General features: G+C 55.5%; 3 protein-coding genes and 1 non-coding gene across 4 annotated transcripts; 1 reads left to right on the top strand and 3 right to left on the bottom strand.

The window, feature by feature from the left end:
• Window positions 1-535: 535 nt before the first annotated feature.
• TRM44 (tRNA(Ser) Um(44) 2'-O-methyltransferase) lies at window positions 536-2,392 on the bottom strand (the record flags this gene model as incomplete). Its single annotated transcript, XM_066778587.1, has 1 exon — window positions 536-2,392. One exon carries the CDS (start codon window positions 2,390-2,392, stop codon window positions 536-538), a length of 1,857 nt encoding a protein of 618 aa, XP_066631024.1.
• Window positions 2,393-3,065: 673 nt separating this feature from the next.
• MRS2 (magnesium ion transporter) lies at window positions 3,066-6,306 on the top strand (the record flags this gene model as incomplete). The annotated part of the gene is made up of 5 exons (XM_066778586.1): window positions 3,066-3,981; window positions 4,905-5,089; window positions 5,141-5,769; window positions 5,852-6,022; window positions 6,303-6,306. 5 exons carry the CDS (start codon window positions 3,066-3,068, stop codon window positions 6,304-6,306), a joined length of 1,905 nt encoding a protein of 634 aa, XP_066631023.1.
• A 1,587-nt stretch (window positions 6,307-7,893) lies between these two features.
• SLS55_007163 (uncharacterized protein) lies at window positions 7,894-9,407 on the bottom strand (the record flags this gene model as incomplete). The annotated part of the gene is made up of 2 exons (XM_066778585.1): window positions 7,894-8,668; window positions 9,403-9,407. 2 exons carry the CDS (start codon window positions 9,405-9,407, stop codon window positions 7,894-7,896), a joined length of 780 nt encoding a protein of 259 aa, XP_066631022.1.
• Window positions 9,408-10,370: 963 nt separating this feature from the next.
• SLS55_007162 lies at window positions 10,371-10,456 on the bottom strand. Its single transcript has one exon. It is a non-coding gene; the product is annotated as a tRNA-Trp (tRNA).
• Between the last annotated feature and the right edge of the window lie 1,287 nt (window positions 10,457-11,743).

Genomic DNA, 11,743 nt, shown 5'->3' with positions numbered 1-11,743 from the left:
AGGCGAAAGGCGGGGTCGGCCAGGCAACTGCATCATAGCGAATAATTTCGAACATCTCTTACGCCGCTTGCGAGATTTATGGTCCAATATGGGCGCATCAATGAAGTGTGGCTGCTGCATAATCAGCTGAAGCCTGGCTGATGTCTTGATTCGGCTCGAGCTTTACTTCAGCCTTGTCGTGATCCAGGATACCCAGCCACCAACTGCATGAAATCGTCGGCTGCAATTGTCTTCTCTCGTCAAAAATATTTTCTTTTACAAGTAGATCCGGTGTATGATGAAAGCGGCGCTCTTCTGCGCGGCTCCAATGGTAATCAGCACACGGGACAATCATCCTGAGACTGTCTACATCACCGTCAGTGATACTTGTTCTGCTGAACCAAGCATAGCCTGGACCCAAGATAAAGCCGCGCGGGTCACATCGCGGAAGGGCAAAGAAAAAATGATTCGTGAATCGCGACTCACTACGTTACCATTTCCCTCTCATTCTCATTCCCCGCCCAAAGCCACCCTACCACCACCTTTCCCACCCGACTCAATGCCCCCCAGCCTGCCCCTTCACCAACTTCCCCGCCCTCTCCACCCACTCCCTCCCCACAGCCTCCAACCCGCCCACCCCATCCACATTCCCACCCATCTCCCTCACCAGCAACTTCCTTACAACCTCCAGCCTCTCATCCAGGCCCAGCCCCTCTCCCCCTTCTTCCCCTTGCCTCTTCCTCCCAATAATCCCCGCATTCCGCGTCGACGGAATCCTCAACATCTCCTTCTCCGGGACAAACCCCACGTCCGCCGCCAACCGCGCGACCCAATCGCACAGCGTCGCGTACGCCGAAGGCTGCTGGTTCTTGCCGTTCGATTTCTGTTTCAGCGAGCCCGTGTTTTCGCCTTTGCCGACTTCTTTCTCTCTCCCCTCTTTCTCTTTTGCCTTCTCCTTCTCCCCATTCTCCTTTTTCTCCAAAGCGGCAGGTTTCTGCACCGGCGCGCGAAACTTGGCGCCGGCGAAATTGTGGCTGCAGCAGGGAATGGCGATGAAGGGCGACGCGGAAAGGAACGCGAGGAGCGGGGTCCAGGGGGTGAGTTCGTCGGCGTGGTTGGAGATGATGAAGGTGCCGGGGGGGAAGATGCCGTTGTGGAAGGAGGAGGTGTTGGCGGTGGCGTCGTCTGGCAGCTCGAGGTGGGCCGTGAGGAGGCCGTCAGCGGTGGTGGTGGTGGTGGTGGTGGTGGTGGACGTTGCGGCAGCAGCACGCGTGAAGGGCTCGGGCACGAGGACCGCTTCTTTCAGGTGCGCGCGGACGGCTGGCGCGAACGTATCCCACGTCTTGCGGCGGCGCGCGTCGAAGCCCCAGCCGGGGTAGCCCTCGGCGCGGAGGACGTGCACGAGCACGCCGTTGCCGCAGCCGATGTCGACGAAGCCCGGGAAGGGCGGCTTGTTGCTTTCCTTCGCGTGAGGTCTCGCTTCTTCTTCGTTCTTCGAACGCGTGTCGCCGGTGTCGTCGACGGTGGGAGCGGCGTACATGTCGCGCCACAGCTCGAGCAGGAAGGCGGCGATGCCCAGGTCCTCGAAGACGTGCTTGCCTGGCGGCGTCTGCTCGACCCAGCCGGCGATCAGGTCCTTGGCGTATGCTGTCTTTAGCCGGGTGTATGTGTCTTGGAAGCGGGCTTGCGGGATGACCTGGTCGTGGTGGACGCGCTTGGTGTAGCCGGCCTTCTGGCCGAGGCTGTGCTTGTTGATGAGGGTGAGGAGGCTGAGAGCGGTGCGCGTGAGGCGGTTGTCCAGGGGGTGCGTGGGGAAGAGGCGGTAGTGGATGGAGAATTGGCCGAGGGTGGTTGAGGAGGCGTTGGGGGAGGCGGACGACGGCCAGGTGTGGAGGAAGGCGAGAGCGGCGACGGTGGGGTGGTAGAAGGGCACTTCTGATGCGGACTGTGCGTGAGGGATGTAGAGCACAAGGTTTCTTAAAGACCCGTCGTCCTCTTTCTTTTGGAAGATGTGGCAGGTTTGGACCAGAGGGTCGTCACGCTGTGGATTACGCGGGATCATCCGCCGCACGATTGTCTGTTCCAGCGCATAACCTGGCACCTGGCATGGAAGGGGTTGATACTCGGCCTTGATGTGCTCTATGAACTTCCCTTCAGGATCGTTGAAGCTGTCATAGAAGATTTCGGCGCGAAAAAGGTAGGTCGAAGCAATCTCCGGATGACGAATGAGGTTCAGCATGACGCGCTGATAGTACTCCGGCTCAAAAGCACACGGTGTTTCGAACATAGAGGTCCATGGCTCGTCTGGAAGGGAGAAAGTGGAGGGCTCCTGTGTAATTTCGCGGGGTTGGAAAGCCTTCTTCCAGTTTTCAACAGTGGTGGCGTCGACCTGTGTTTCCGTCGTGTTCCCCATGCTCTTTCAGGGCCTATTGGCCGTTATTCTCTTCCAAAATGATGATAGTAGGGCTGAGGCAGAGGTTAATGAACTGTTCAAGCTTCTAGCTAGCGCGGAAGATGTGATGGCAAAGAAGCCGGAGTGCGAACAGGCAGCGGACGGCGCCATCTTCAGATGGAACCCGCTAAAGTCGTGGCCGACGAAAACGATACGCCCAGCAAAGGGTGATCCGTGGGAACGAACATGACCCGGATGTACCTTAGCCTTTTGCACACGATTATTTTTGAGTCTTATTGCACTAGCACGCCTTTTGTATTCATTGACTTGTAAGCTTGGTAGAGCAGTCAATGAATGGGAATCGGTAAACCTTCCGGCGCGGACCTGGGGCCAAAAATTTCCTCAAAACTCCGCGCTTAACCCCGGCCGTCTCATCTCCACAACGTCACTGTCGCCAACAACGCGACAGTCTCCGTCCGCTCCCGCCATGGAGCTCACCCCCGTGCGCATTCGTGGCAAACGAAAACGAAAGGCACCGGCCGATCCGCCGCCAGACTCACACCCAGCCAAGAAGCGCCGCCCAGGCCGACCACGCACCCGACCGTTGTCGCCAGTCCGCGCATGGAAGCCGAAATATCTTGAGCTGCAGCAGCAATGGCACCCGGACAGAAAAGTACTGCCCCCAGGCAGAGACATGCCCACCAGGCCGACCACCAAGTGGGACCTACCACTTCCCTGGCCTGAGGAGTTCCAAGGTCCGCCCACGCTATCGCAGACGCAGACACAGACCCAGACCCAGACCGAGACCCAGCTGTCAACACTACCTGACGGCACCCAAACGCCCTTGATAAAGAAGAAGAAGCGGAGGTCATCATACTGGAGGAAGCTGTCACCCTTGGAGCGCTTGCCGGCTGAGGTGCTGCAGCAGATTTTCCTCGACAGCATGAACATGAGCCTTCCCAACGCGAGTATGGAGCTGCTTCACAAGCTCAACAGCGACCACATCAAGCTCGAATTTTCGTTGCGCGCTCTTTACTGGCCAGATGAGGAGGAGCGGACGGAAAATGCGGACCTTCCGGAAATGCAGAGCAAGCTGCTCTCGCTGCGCTTTTTCGATTGGGACTTCTACAAGCAGTACGCCGCGAGGGCATGTGAGAAGTTCGGCGCGTGGCCGTGGTTGCAAGACCAGGATCCCGACGCTCCTTTCGAAGAGCTGGTGCGGCGCGACCCCGACTTTGACTTGTTGGATCGCTTCAACCTGGGATGTGAGCTTGCCGAGGAGATTCCTCCCTTCCTGCGGTTGCACGAGAAAACGCCGCTGCCGCCGAAGCTTCTCAAGGGCCCGTGGGGCTATGATAAGCATCTGATGCTCCGATTCCTCTTCATCCAGAATCTTGGCATCGACCACGACAGCTCGACTTCGTCCGAAACGCTTATTGAAGGCCTCATGGGCGTCGCCAAGGAGAAAGATTCGGACGACATCGAGATCGCAAAATGGCTTATCTGCATTGCCATTGCCTCGGATACTCAGATGCCTCAGAAACTGCTCCGGCGCGCTGTCGTTGATGGTGGCTGCAATGAGGACCTGGTGGAGAGCCTGCTCACCTGGAGTTTGCACAGCGAGATTCAGTATTTCGATCCGATGCTGTGGAATTGGGCTGAGCGGGTGCCTGATAAACAGAAAGGCCGCTGGCTTATGGATCAATTGAGGGCGGCCGCGAGTAACAAGGAGGAGTTGGTGGCTGAAGCTCAAGCCGCCGCGGAGGCGGAGGCATAGTCGGCTGGCTAAGACCACGGAAAATAGACTGTGCAGGACGGTCTATCGATGACTTTTTAAGCATACTTAGATACCCATTCTTCCAGGATTCGTTCTTGGAAATCAGCAATATATTGTTTACACCTCGCTCAGCCCGTTCTCCGTCTTGTGTACGTGTGAGGAAATATCACATTCAGGAACGCGTCGCACGTGACTTTGTGCACGGACCAGTGGAAAAGCGTCATTCTGCTTCTGAGCTTCCGGCGACGCGATTTTCTTTTGAGATCATCCTTGCGCCCCCATCTCGCAGCGCGCCCGTCCAACCTCGACACGAATGGCCGCTGGGTGAAGCCGCACAATTCACAGAGATGCCTCCAGCCTCTCTTCGCCATGCGGCTGTTCCTTCGCCAGCTCTTTTGCGCTTCCTGAGGGCGCAATCCATCCTGTCGAGAACCACGCCCGCCACCACTTTTCCGCCGCCGCGCTGCGCCTACCTTTCTCACCCGCGTCACGATTCTTCGCTCGCGACGACAAACATCCGCCTGCCTCCAGCGCGCCCGTTGCAGACTTCCTCTGCCTGTCAATCAACCTCTACCCGCGGCTTCCACACTTCGCTTTCACGTCCGTCGGCTGCGTCATGCCCGATTATCCTTTCCTCGGCGGAGCCGCTAGCCCTCTTGCCAAAGCAGGCTGAATACTTGGTTCCGCGTCGCGCGTTTTCGAACACACCGCCCGCCGATTTCTTTTGGAAGAAGCAAAAGCGCAAGTCCGGCGCAGGCCCTCTTCAGCCAAACGACCTGCCACCCCGCCATCCCGAAGGCTATGCTCCGGACGATCATGGCAACTTGGGCCGGGTTCTACGACCCATCAACGAGCCGCGCATCAGATGCACCGAGTTCGACGACAGTGGAAAGATTACACTTGTGAACAGCGAATTTAGGAAGAGCGAATTGATTGCCAAGGTACGCTCGGGAAATGCAACGGTAGGGAATGGCAGTTCTGACAGCTCCCAGTATGGACTTCTCCCGCGAGACCTGCGCAAGATTGATTCCTCCACGCTTCCGCACATTCTCGTCCGTCCAACCGCAATCCTGCTGAACCTGCTCCATTTACGCGTGCTCATCAAGCACAACCGCGTCCTCGTGTTCGACGCGTACGGAACCACCAATTCATACGCTCAATCGCTGTTCATGTACGATTTGGAGGGACGCTTGAGGCAGAAAGACTTGCGTCAAAACGGCTCTCTGCCCTATGAGTTCCGCGCCTTGGAAGCCGTTCTCCTCAGCGTGACAACTGGTCTGGAGAGCGAGTTCGAGGGTGTGCGCGAGCCCGTAGTCCGTGTCCTGCGGGAGCTGGAGGAGGATATCGACCGCGACAAGCTGCGATACCTGCTCGTCTACTCCAAGAAGCTCGGTTCGTTTGAGCAGCAGGCCCGTCTTGTGAGAGACGCTTTGGAGGAGCTGCTCGAGGCCGACGACGACCTCGCGTCCATGTATCTCACAGAGAAGATCACCGGCCAGGAGCGCGGCGAACACGACCACGCCGAGGTAGAGCTGCTGCTGGAATCGTACCACAAGATCGCCGACGAAATCGTGCAAGCGGCCGAGAACCTGGTGTCCAACATCCGCAACACGGAAGAAATGTAAGGAACCCCCCCCCCCCTTCCCAAACCCACCCTCCTCCCAGCAACTCCCACCAAACTAACCTCTCGTCCCTCCCCACAGCGTCAAAGCCATCCTCGACGCCAACCGCAACTCGCTCATGCTCCTCGACCTCAAATTCTCCGTCTGGACCGTCGGCCTCGCCGCCGGCACCTTCGTCGCCGCCCTCTACGGCATGAACCTGAAGAACTTCATCGAGGAATCCGACCTCGGCTTCTGGGGCGTCAGCGCGTGGTGCGCCATCGCCACGCTGCTCACCAGCTACCTCGGCCTCGGCCGGCTGCGCCGCGTGCAGCGCGTCTCCATGTGGGGCGAGCACGGCGCGCGCCGCTCGTCGTGGCGCGAACTCGGGCCGCAGGCACTGCTTTCGTCTGGGTCGTCGTCGCCCAAAACGCCCTCCCCGCCAAGGGTACCGCCTGTAGGCGCGGCGGCGGCGGGAGTGGCCCCCAGCTCGACAGCGTCGACGACGTCGACGGCGTTTGTTAGTGCTGGGAGGGCCGAGAAGCTGAAGCAGTTAAAGGAGATGCATGCACAGCAGGCGCTTGGCGTTAATGTTGAGATTCAGGCGGCGAGGCGCTCGGCGCTGCATGGTAGGCATGGGCTTGCTGGCCAGCATGGGAATGACAACGGTCATGGTCAGCCTGGCGGCAACGGCGAGCAGCAGCCGCCGCCTTCTTCGACTTGAGTATCGTTCCATCCTTGGGTCGTAAGTACTTCTCGTCAAATGAGGTGAATCATACCGCTAGCTGCTCGTTGAGCTGTACAAGCTTGACGGTGGTCGGTCCTCCTCCCCTCTCAATCCATCCCACCCCAATCTCTTCTCATCTCGTCTCGTCTCATCCCATCTCATCTCATTCAAACGTCGCATACATATACGTTTTTCTCGCCGCCATTGGCGGAGAGGGCGGTTTGCTCGCTACTCTCGGAAAAGCAAAGTTTACGTTTCTGTCTGGTCTACCGGGTACTGTTCTTCCTTCACGGCAGCATGCATATAGAGAGAGAGGGTTTCGTGTCCTATTTTCCTTTTTTTCCCCTCAAAGATTGGTCGGTGGTTTGCACGGTGGCTGGCTGGTTTGGGTCTGTCTGTCTGTCTGTCCGGGTTCCGCATAGCGTTGGCGTTGTTTTTATCTCTGGCTCTGGCTTTGGCTCTGGCTCTGGCTTTTTGGGGAGGGAGAGGGAGGGGTTCTGTAAGCTTTGTGGTTGTGGTTGCTAGAGTTGATGCCGTGCCTCTTCTTCTTCTTCTCTCTTGCTTTGTATTTGTTATGTGTATGTGTATGCGTATGTGTATGTGTATGTTATGGGTGTTGTTGTTGTTGTTGTGTGCGTGTTGTTGGTCGTTGCGGAGCAGGGCAGCGCAGGGCGGTAAGAAGCTGGCCGATATGCAGTGGCATGGCAGGTGAGGTTGCAGAAGAAGCGCGCTTGTCGGTATGCACTTAGGCTGAGGTGCGCTGTTGTACCTAACGCCGCAGGCCCTGCAGATACAGACAGGCCGCTGAGACATGTGGCGCATGCGGCCCGTCACAGCCCCGCACCGTGCATGTTTGTACGTACACATATCCGGGCGACCCTGCCTGCTTGCAAACGACCCGTCTCCATCTTTCCTCCAATCGCATTGTCGCGCTCGTTTTCATGAACTCTCGTTTTGGCCATATGCCGTCACGCCTGCAACTTTCTTTCCCCGCGCGGGATATGGCAGACCGGCTCGTTCTGCGTCACCCGGCAGCGCCGTTGGGGCTGTTGCTCTCCCTCGGTCTAACGGCATGCCAGGGCGTCGTCGTTGGCTGGATACTACACCGCATACAAGGCCGAAACGGAGAGCTGGACCATGCGCTCGAGAAGACGACGCGGGGCTGTCAGACCTCTTCCAAGCTCTCTCTCTCTCTGTCTCTGCGGAGAGATTGGGGTGGTCATTAGGGAGGATTCAGACGCGCTGACTTCCGTAGTCGTTCCTTTTTGTTGATGAAGAGGTAGTTAAAAGGAAGTTCGCCGGGTACAAATCAGATCAAGTTACTATTCAACAAGCCGATATGAAGCCACACTTCCTCTTAAGCACGCAGCCTAATGCCCTCCTATCGCGTACTCCCTATCAATTTTAAAATACCACACTATGAACTCTCATCCCCACTCTCCCTCTCAGTCCCATCGTTTTCAAACACCTCCACACCCCATCTCGCCTCCCCATCACTCCCTTCAAACCACCCCAGCCTCGCGACAAACCTACCATTATCCCCCTCAAATGCCTCAATCCCCTGCTCCCGCACCAGTCGCAATAAATTTCCGCTTCCCGCAACCAACACCAATACATCAGCCACGCACTCGACGTTCCGGAGCAGCCGTCTCGAGCGGCTCTTCTGCACGATTGCGACGAGTACCGTAGTGCCGACGAGCCAGATCAGGATGGCCACACTGAGCCAAACAGCGACAGCGTTCGTGCGCAGCATCTCCACCGGGGTGGAGACCTCGACAACGGCGGTGCGATTGGTGGGTGGTATGGGATGGGGATCGGGGCGGTCGACGGCGAGGTTGCCGTTCCACTGCAGTGGGCCGGTGCCTGGTGGCAGCTGTGCGCCGATGGGCTGATACACCCAGCTGCCCGCGTCCATGGACAGGTTGCTGCTGACGAAGTGCTGGAAGAAGGTCGAGAAGGTCTTGTTGGCGAGGGCTTCCATTGCGGATGCGTTGAGTAGGGCTTTTGGGTCTTGGTTGGCGAGGCTGAACATGGCGTAGCTCGTGAAGTCGAGGTTGAGGCCTTGCTTCGGGTCGCGGAAGTTGAAGGTCAGGTCGTTCAAGTCCTCGTAGCCGTACAGGCCGTCTTCGATGCCGCCGAGTTTTTGAATCGATGACGCTCGCGATAGAGCGTCCATGAAAGGGACACCGTAGCTTCGTTGGTGTTGTGTTAGCATTTAATACGGTCATTGGTGGTGCTCAGCAGCTTACCTGGTCGTGATATTGAACACACGATCGTAGAGACCAGGATTCGGGGCTTCCGAGACATTTCCTTCGTAGTGCTCGAGATAGGCATCACTCCAAGCTTCGAGAGCTGGTGTTGGATCTCCTAGAACTGTGTAGTCCTGTACTTGGCCGCTGAGCTTGTTGGCCGTGACTCTCGCTGTTGTCCTTTCGACAAATGGGGCGCAGCGAAGCGCCTGGACCGAGGGGACTTCTTATGCTCGAAGAGTAATATCATTATGATAGCTTCTACGGGACCTAGTATCTGTGTGCTGTCGCTGCCATCCAACGATCTTGACAGGGAAACTGCTGGCAATTGCTTTGGCAAGGCGGCGAAAACAAAATGAGGCTTCTATGGTGATACCAGGGCCTCGCCAGGCCACAATGTAGCATATTCAGCTTGCTTTGCTGTCGGGGGCTCTGCCCAAACTGAATGCGACCGCTAGCGCTGAAGCGGCCAAAAAGAAAGAAGCGCCGAAGCAAAAATTACAAAACGTACAACAGCCGGGATTCCCCAATGGTCACCCACTTGAGTACTAATCGGCCGGTTCGCAGCTTAAGTACGGCTGAGCGGACGGGAAGCCCTGTATTCTGCGACCTATGGTCGTACGTGGAAGGAGAAATGACATTTTGTGTCCATAACTAGTAGTTGGCAGACTGCTGACTGCATGTCGACTCGACTGCAAACACATGCATGCTTTATCTGCGATCATTTATCATCTCGCCGGAAAGCAGTGACGGCCTCCGTTCTTATCTAAAGAACATACTAACCATCCACGATAAATATACACGACAGCTTCGCGAACACGTGGGCGCTATTATTAACACAGTATGGAGAAAGTGTTCGACAGAGAATGCTTAGAATTTGTCTTAAGCACCTACACTTACGATGTCGATACCATAAGGTAGCGGTTTGGCTGAAAGGGAAACGTGCTAACATTACCAAGAGAGCCTAAGATTAGCGATCGGCGCGGATTATAGTCTTCGTGATGCATTCCGAGGGCTATAATTTACGTGTGTTAGGCCTAAGCAGAATCTTATCGTCGCGGCGCGACTTGAAAACATGCCCGTCGACACACACTTTTAGAAGGAGTCACATAAGCCTAGAGCTTATGGTAAGCTGCTGAGAGTCGACTGGGCCCGGTAAAGCATGTTGGACTTTGTGTCTATTGCTCATCTTAAGAGCTCAACCTCTGCCCTAACGGAGGGCGCCTTAGACTAATCCTTCATACTGGACATATGTTACACGAATAACCTAACAGCTCTACTGCTATGTGACATTGTGACATAATGACCGTCTGAAATAATTCTTCAGGTTTGAATGCTGGTGTTACCGACGGGGTTTTTGATGCGGAGGTAAAACTACCATTAGCATCTCAGGTAAGCTGGACAACAACGTTGACGACACAAAATGACCGGATGGCCTATCGATGGCCACGTAAGTTCCTCTATCAGATATCTGCACTACGTCTACCAGCTCATGTGCGGGACACCCCAAAATTTGAAGTGCGACAGCACTGTTGGGGTCACGGCAACCATCCTTAAAGTTGCAACGCGGTACTGTAATAAAATTCAGGGAACTGGATGCGGGAAGAGTATGGAAAATCGATGCTAAAAACAAAAAAAAGACATGTGAGGATGATGCGATTCGAACGCATAACCTTCAGGAGTTTCCAATGTAAACTGGAATCTGACGCGCTACCGTTGCGCCACACCCCCAATGTTATGAAAACGAATTCGCTTGCAGTGTTTATGACCAAAAATTCTTCTCGTTGATGAGGTACGTTGGTAGAGGTCCGTGCTCTGTTATCCCTCAGCCACTGCTGCCGCTACTGTTACTATCACCTACCTCAAGTTCCCCACTTTTGCAACTTATGCATCGTCCCTTGCTGCCATCGTACCACTCATGATGCTGGATTTTTCGACTCACTGCTCCCCCACACTGTTCTGAGGCGGTTTTGAGAACAGCTTGCGGGTCGTACCAACAGCAGGGCGGGAGGACGCCGGGTGGGAGGTTCGTGGGAAAGTGGCGACTACGAAGAGGTGCTACGGATGCGGGCGATAAGCTATCAAAAGGGGTATCAGATGCAGAGGGATTGAGGGAAGTTGTACAGTAGGAACACTTCCCATTATTCTTCGTTCCATTTGCTTTTCCGACGCCAAATTTTCCAAATCTGTCCCTTGACGCCACCACTGCGTAATTGTCTCGCTTCTTTCACCACCTCCTCTTCCACTATCTTACACATCACTAAGTAAAGGAGGAAGGTTAGGTACGGAGGGAGTTCCGAAGGCCTGGGTGTGGGGGTTTTTGTGGGTTTTGACAGAGCATCTTGCTTTTTGGGTGGGGGCCGAGATCCTCTTGGTGAGGGGATGAGCGCTGGGTTGTTAAGATCTGGACGCTTTGAGATCTCGCAAATGTCGCCACGGTGATGCTGATCCTGTGAGCCGAGCTTCCTGAAAGTGACATATTGCTTATGAGGCTTGCCCCGTATCGGTGCTCGAAGGCGCGATGGCAATGATTTGTGACGTAGCGCCTCGCCATTCAGTGCCGAGATCCGACTGTATTGGGACACGCGATTTCTCCCCGTGCTCACAGTTCATCTAAGAGTTTCTGAAGGGTGGTACTGCGTCCAAGACTCGCAAAAGTAAAGGGGAATTGGTCAATCAAATTTGATTGCAAAATGCTCCCAAAGACTGACAATACTTTTGCTGGACGTCTGATGAGGAAGCCAGCCAATCAAGAAAACAGAATGGTTGGTTTCCTCCACTTCTATCCCTTGCTACAAGAGCTCTATGGATGGAAAAGGTAGGAGGTACACAGGATGTGCGGGAGTCTGAATTGGTGGCGTATTGTGGAAACCCGGGCTTTTGTATGACTTGCAGCCGTATAAGAAGCGTCGGCGTGTACCAACCCGATATCAAAAATCCGTTTTATACCAGCGAGTACGTGCTTCATCAGAAGTTTCAAACAGTTCCTTCACATTCCCCCATCGTCAATCCAAAATG

Source organism: Diplodia seriata, assembly GCF_021436955.1.
Source record: "Diplodia seriata strain FDS-637 chromosome Unknown scaffold_7, whole genome shotgun sequence".
In the NCBI taxonomy this organism is placed as follows: Eukaryota; Fungi; Ascomycota; class Dothideomycetes; order Botryosphaeriales; family Botryosphaeriaceae; genus Diplodia; species Diplodia seriata.
This window is presented reverse-complemented; position numbering and strand designations above follow the sequence as displayed.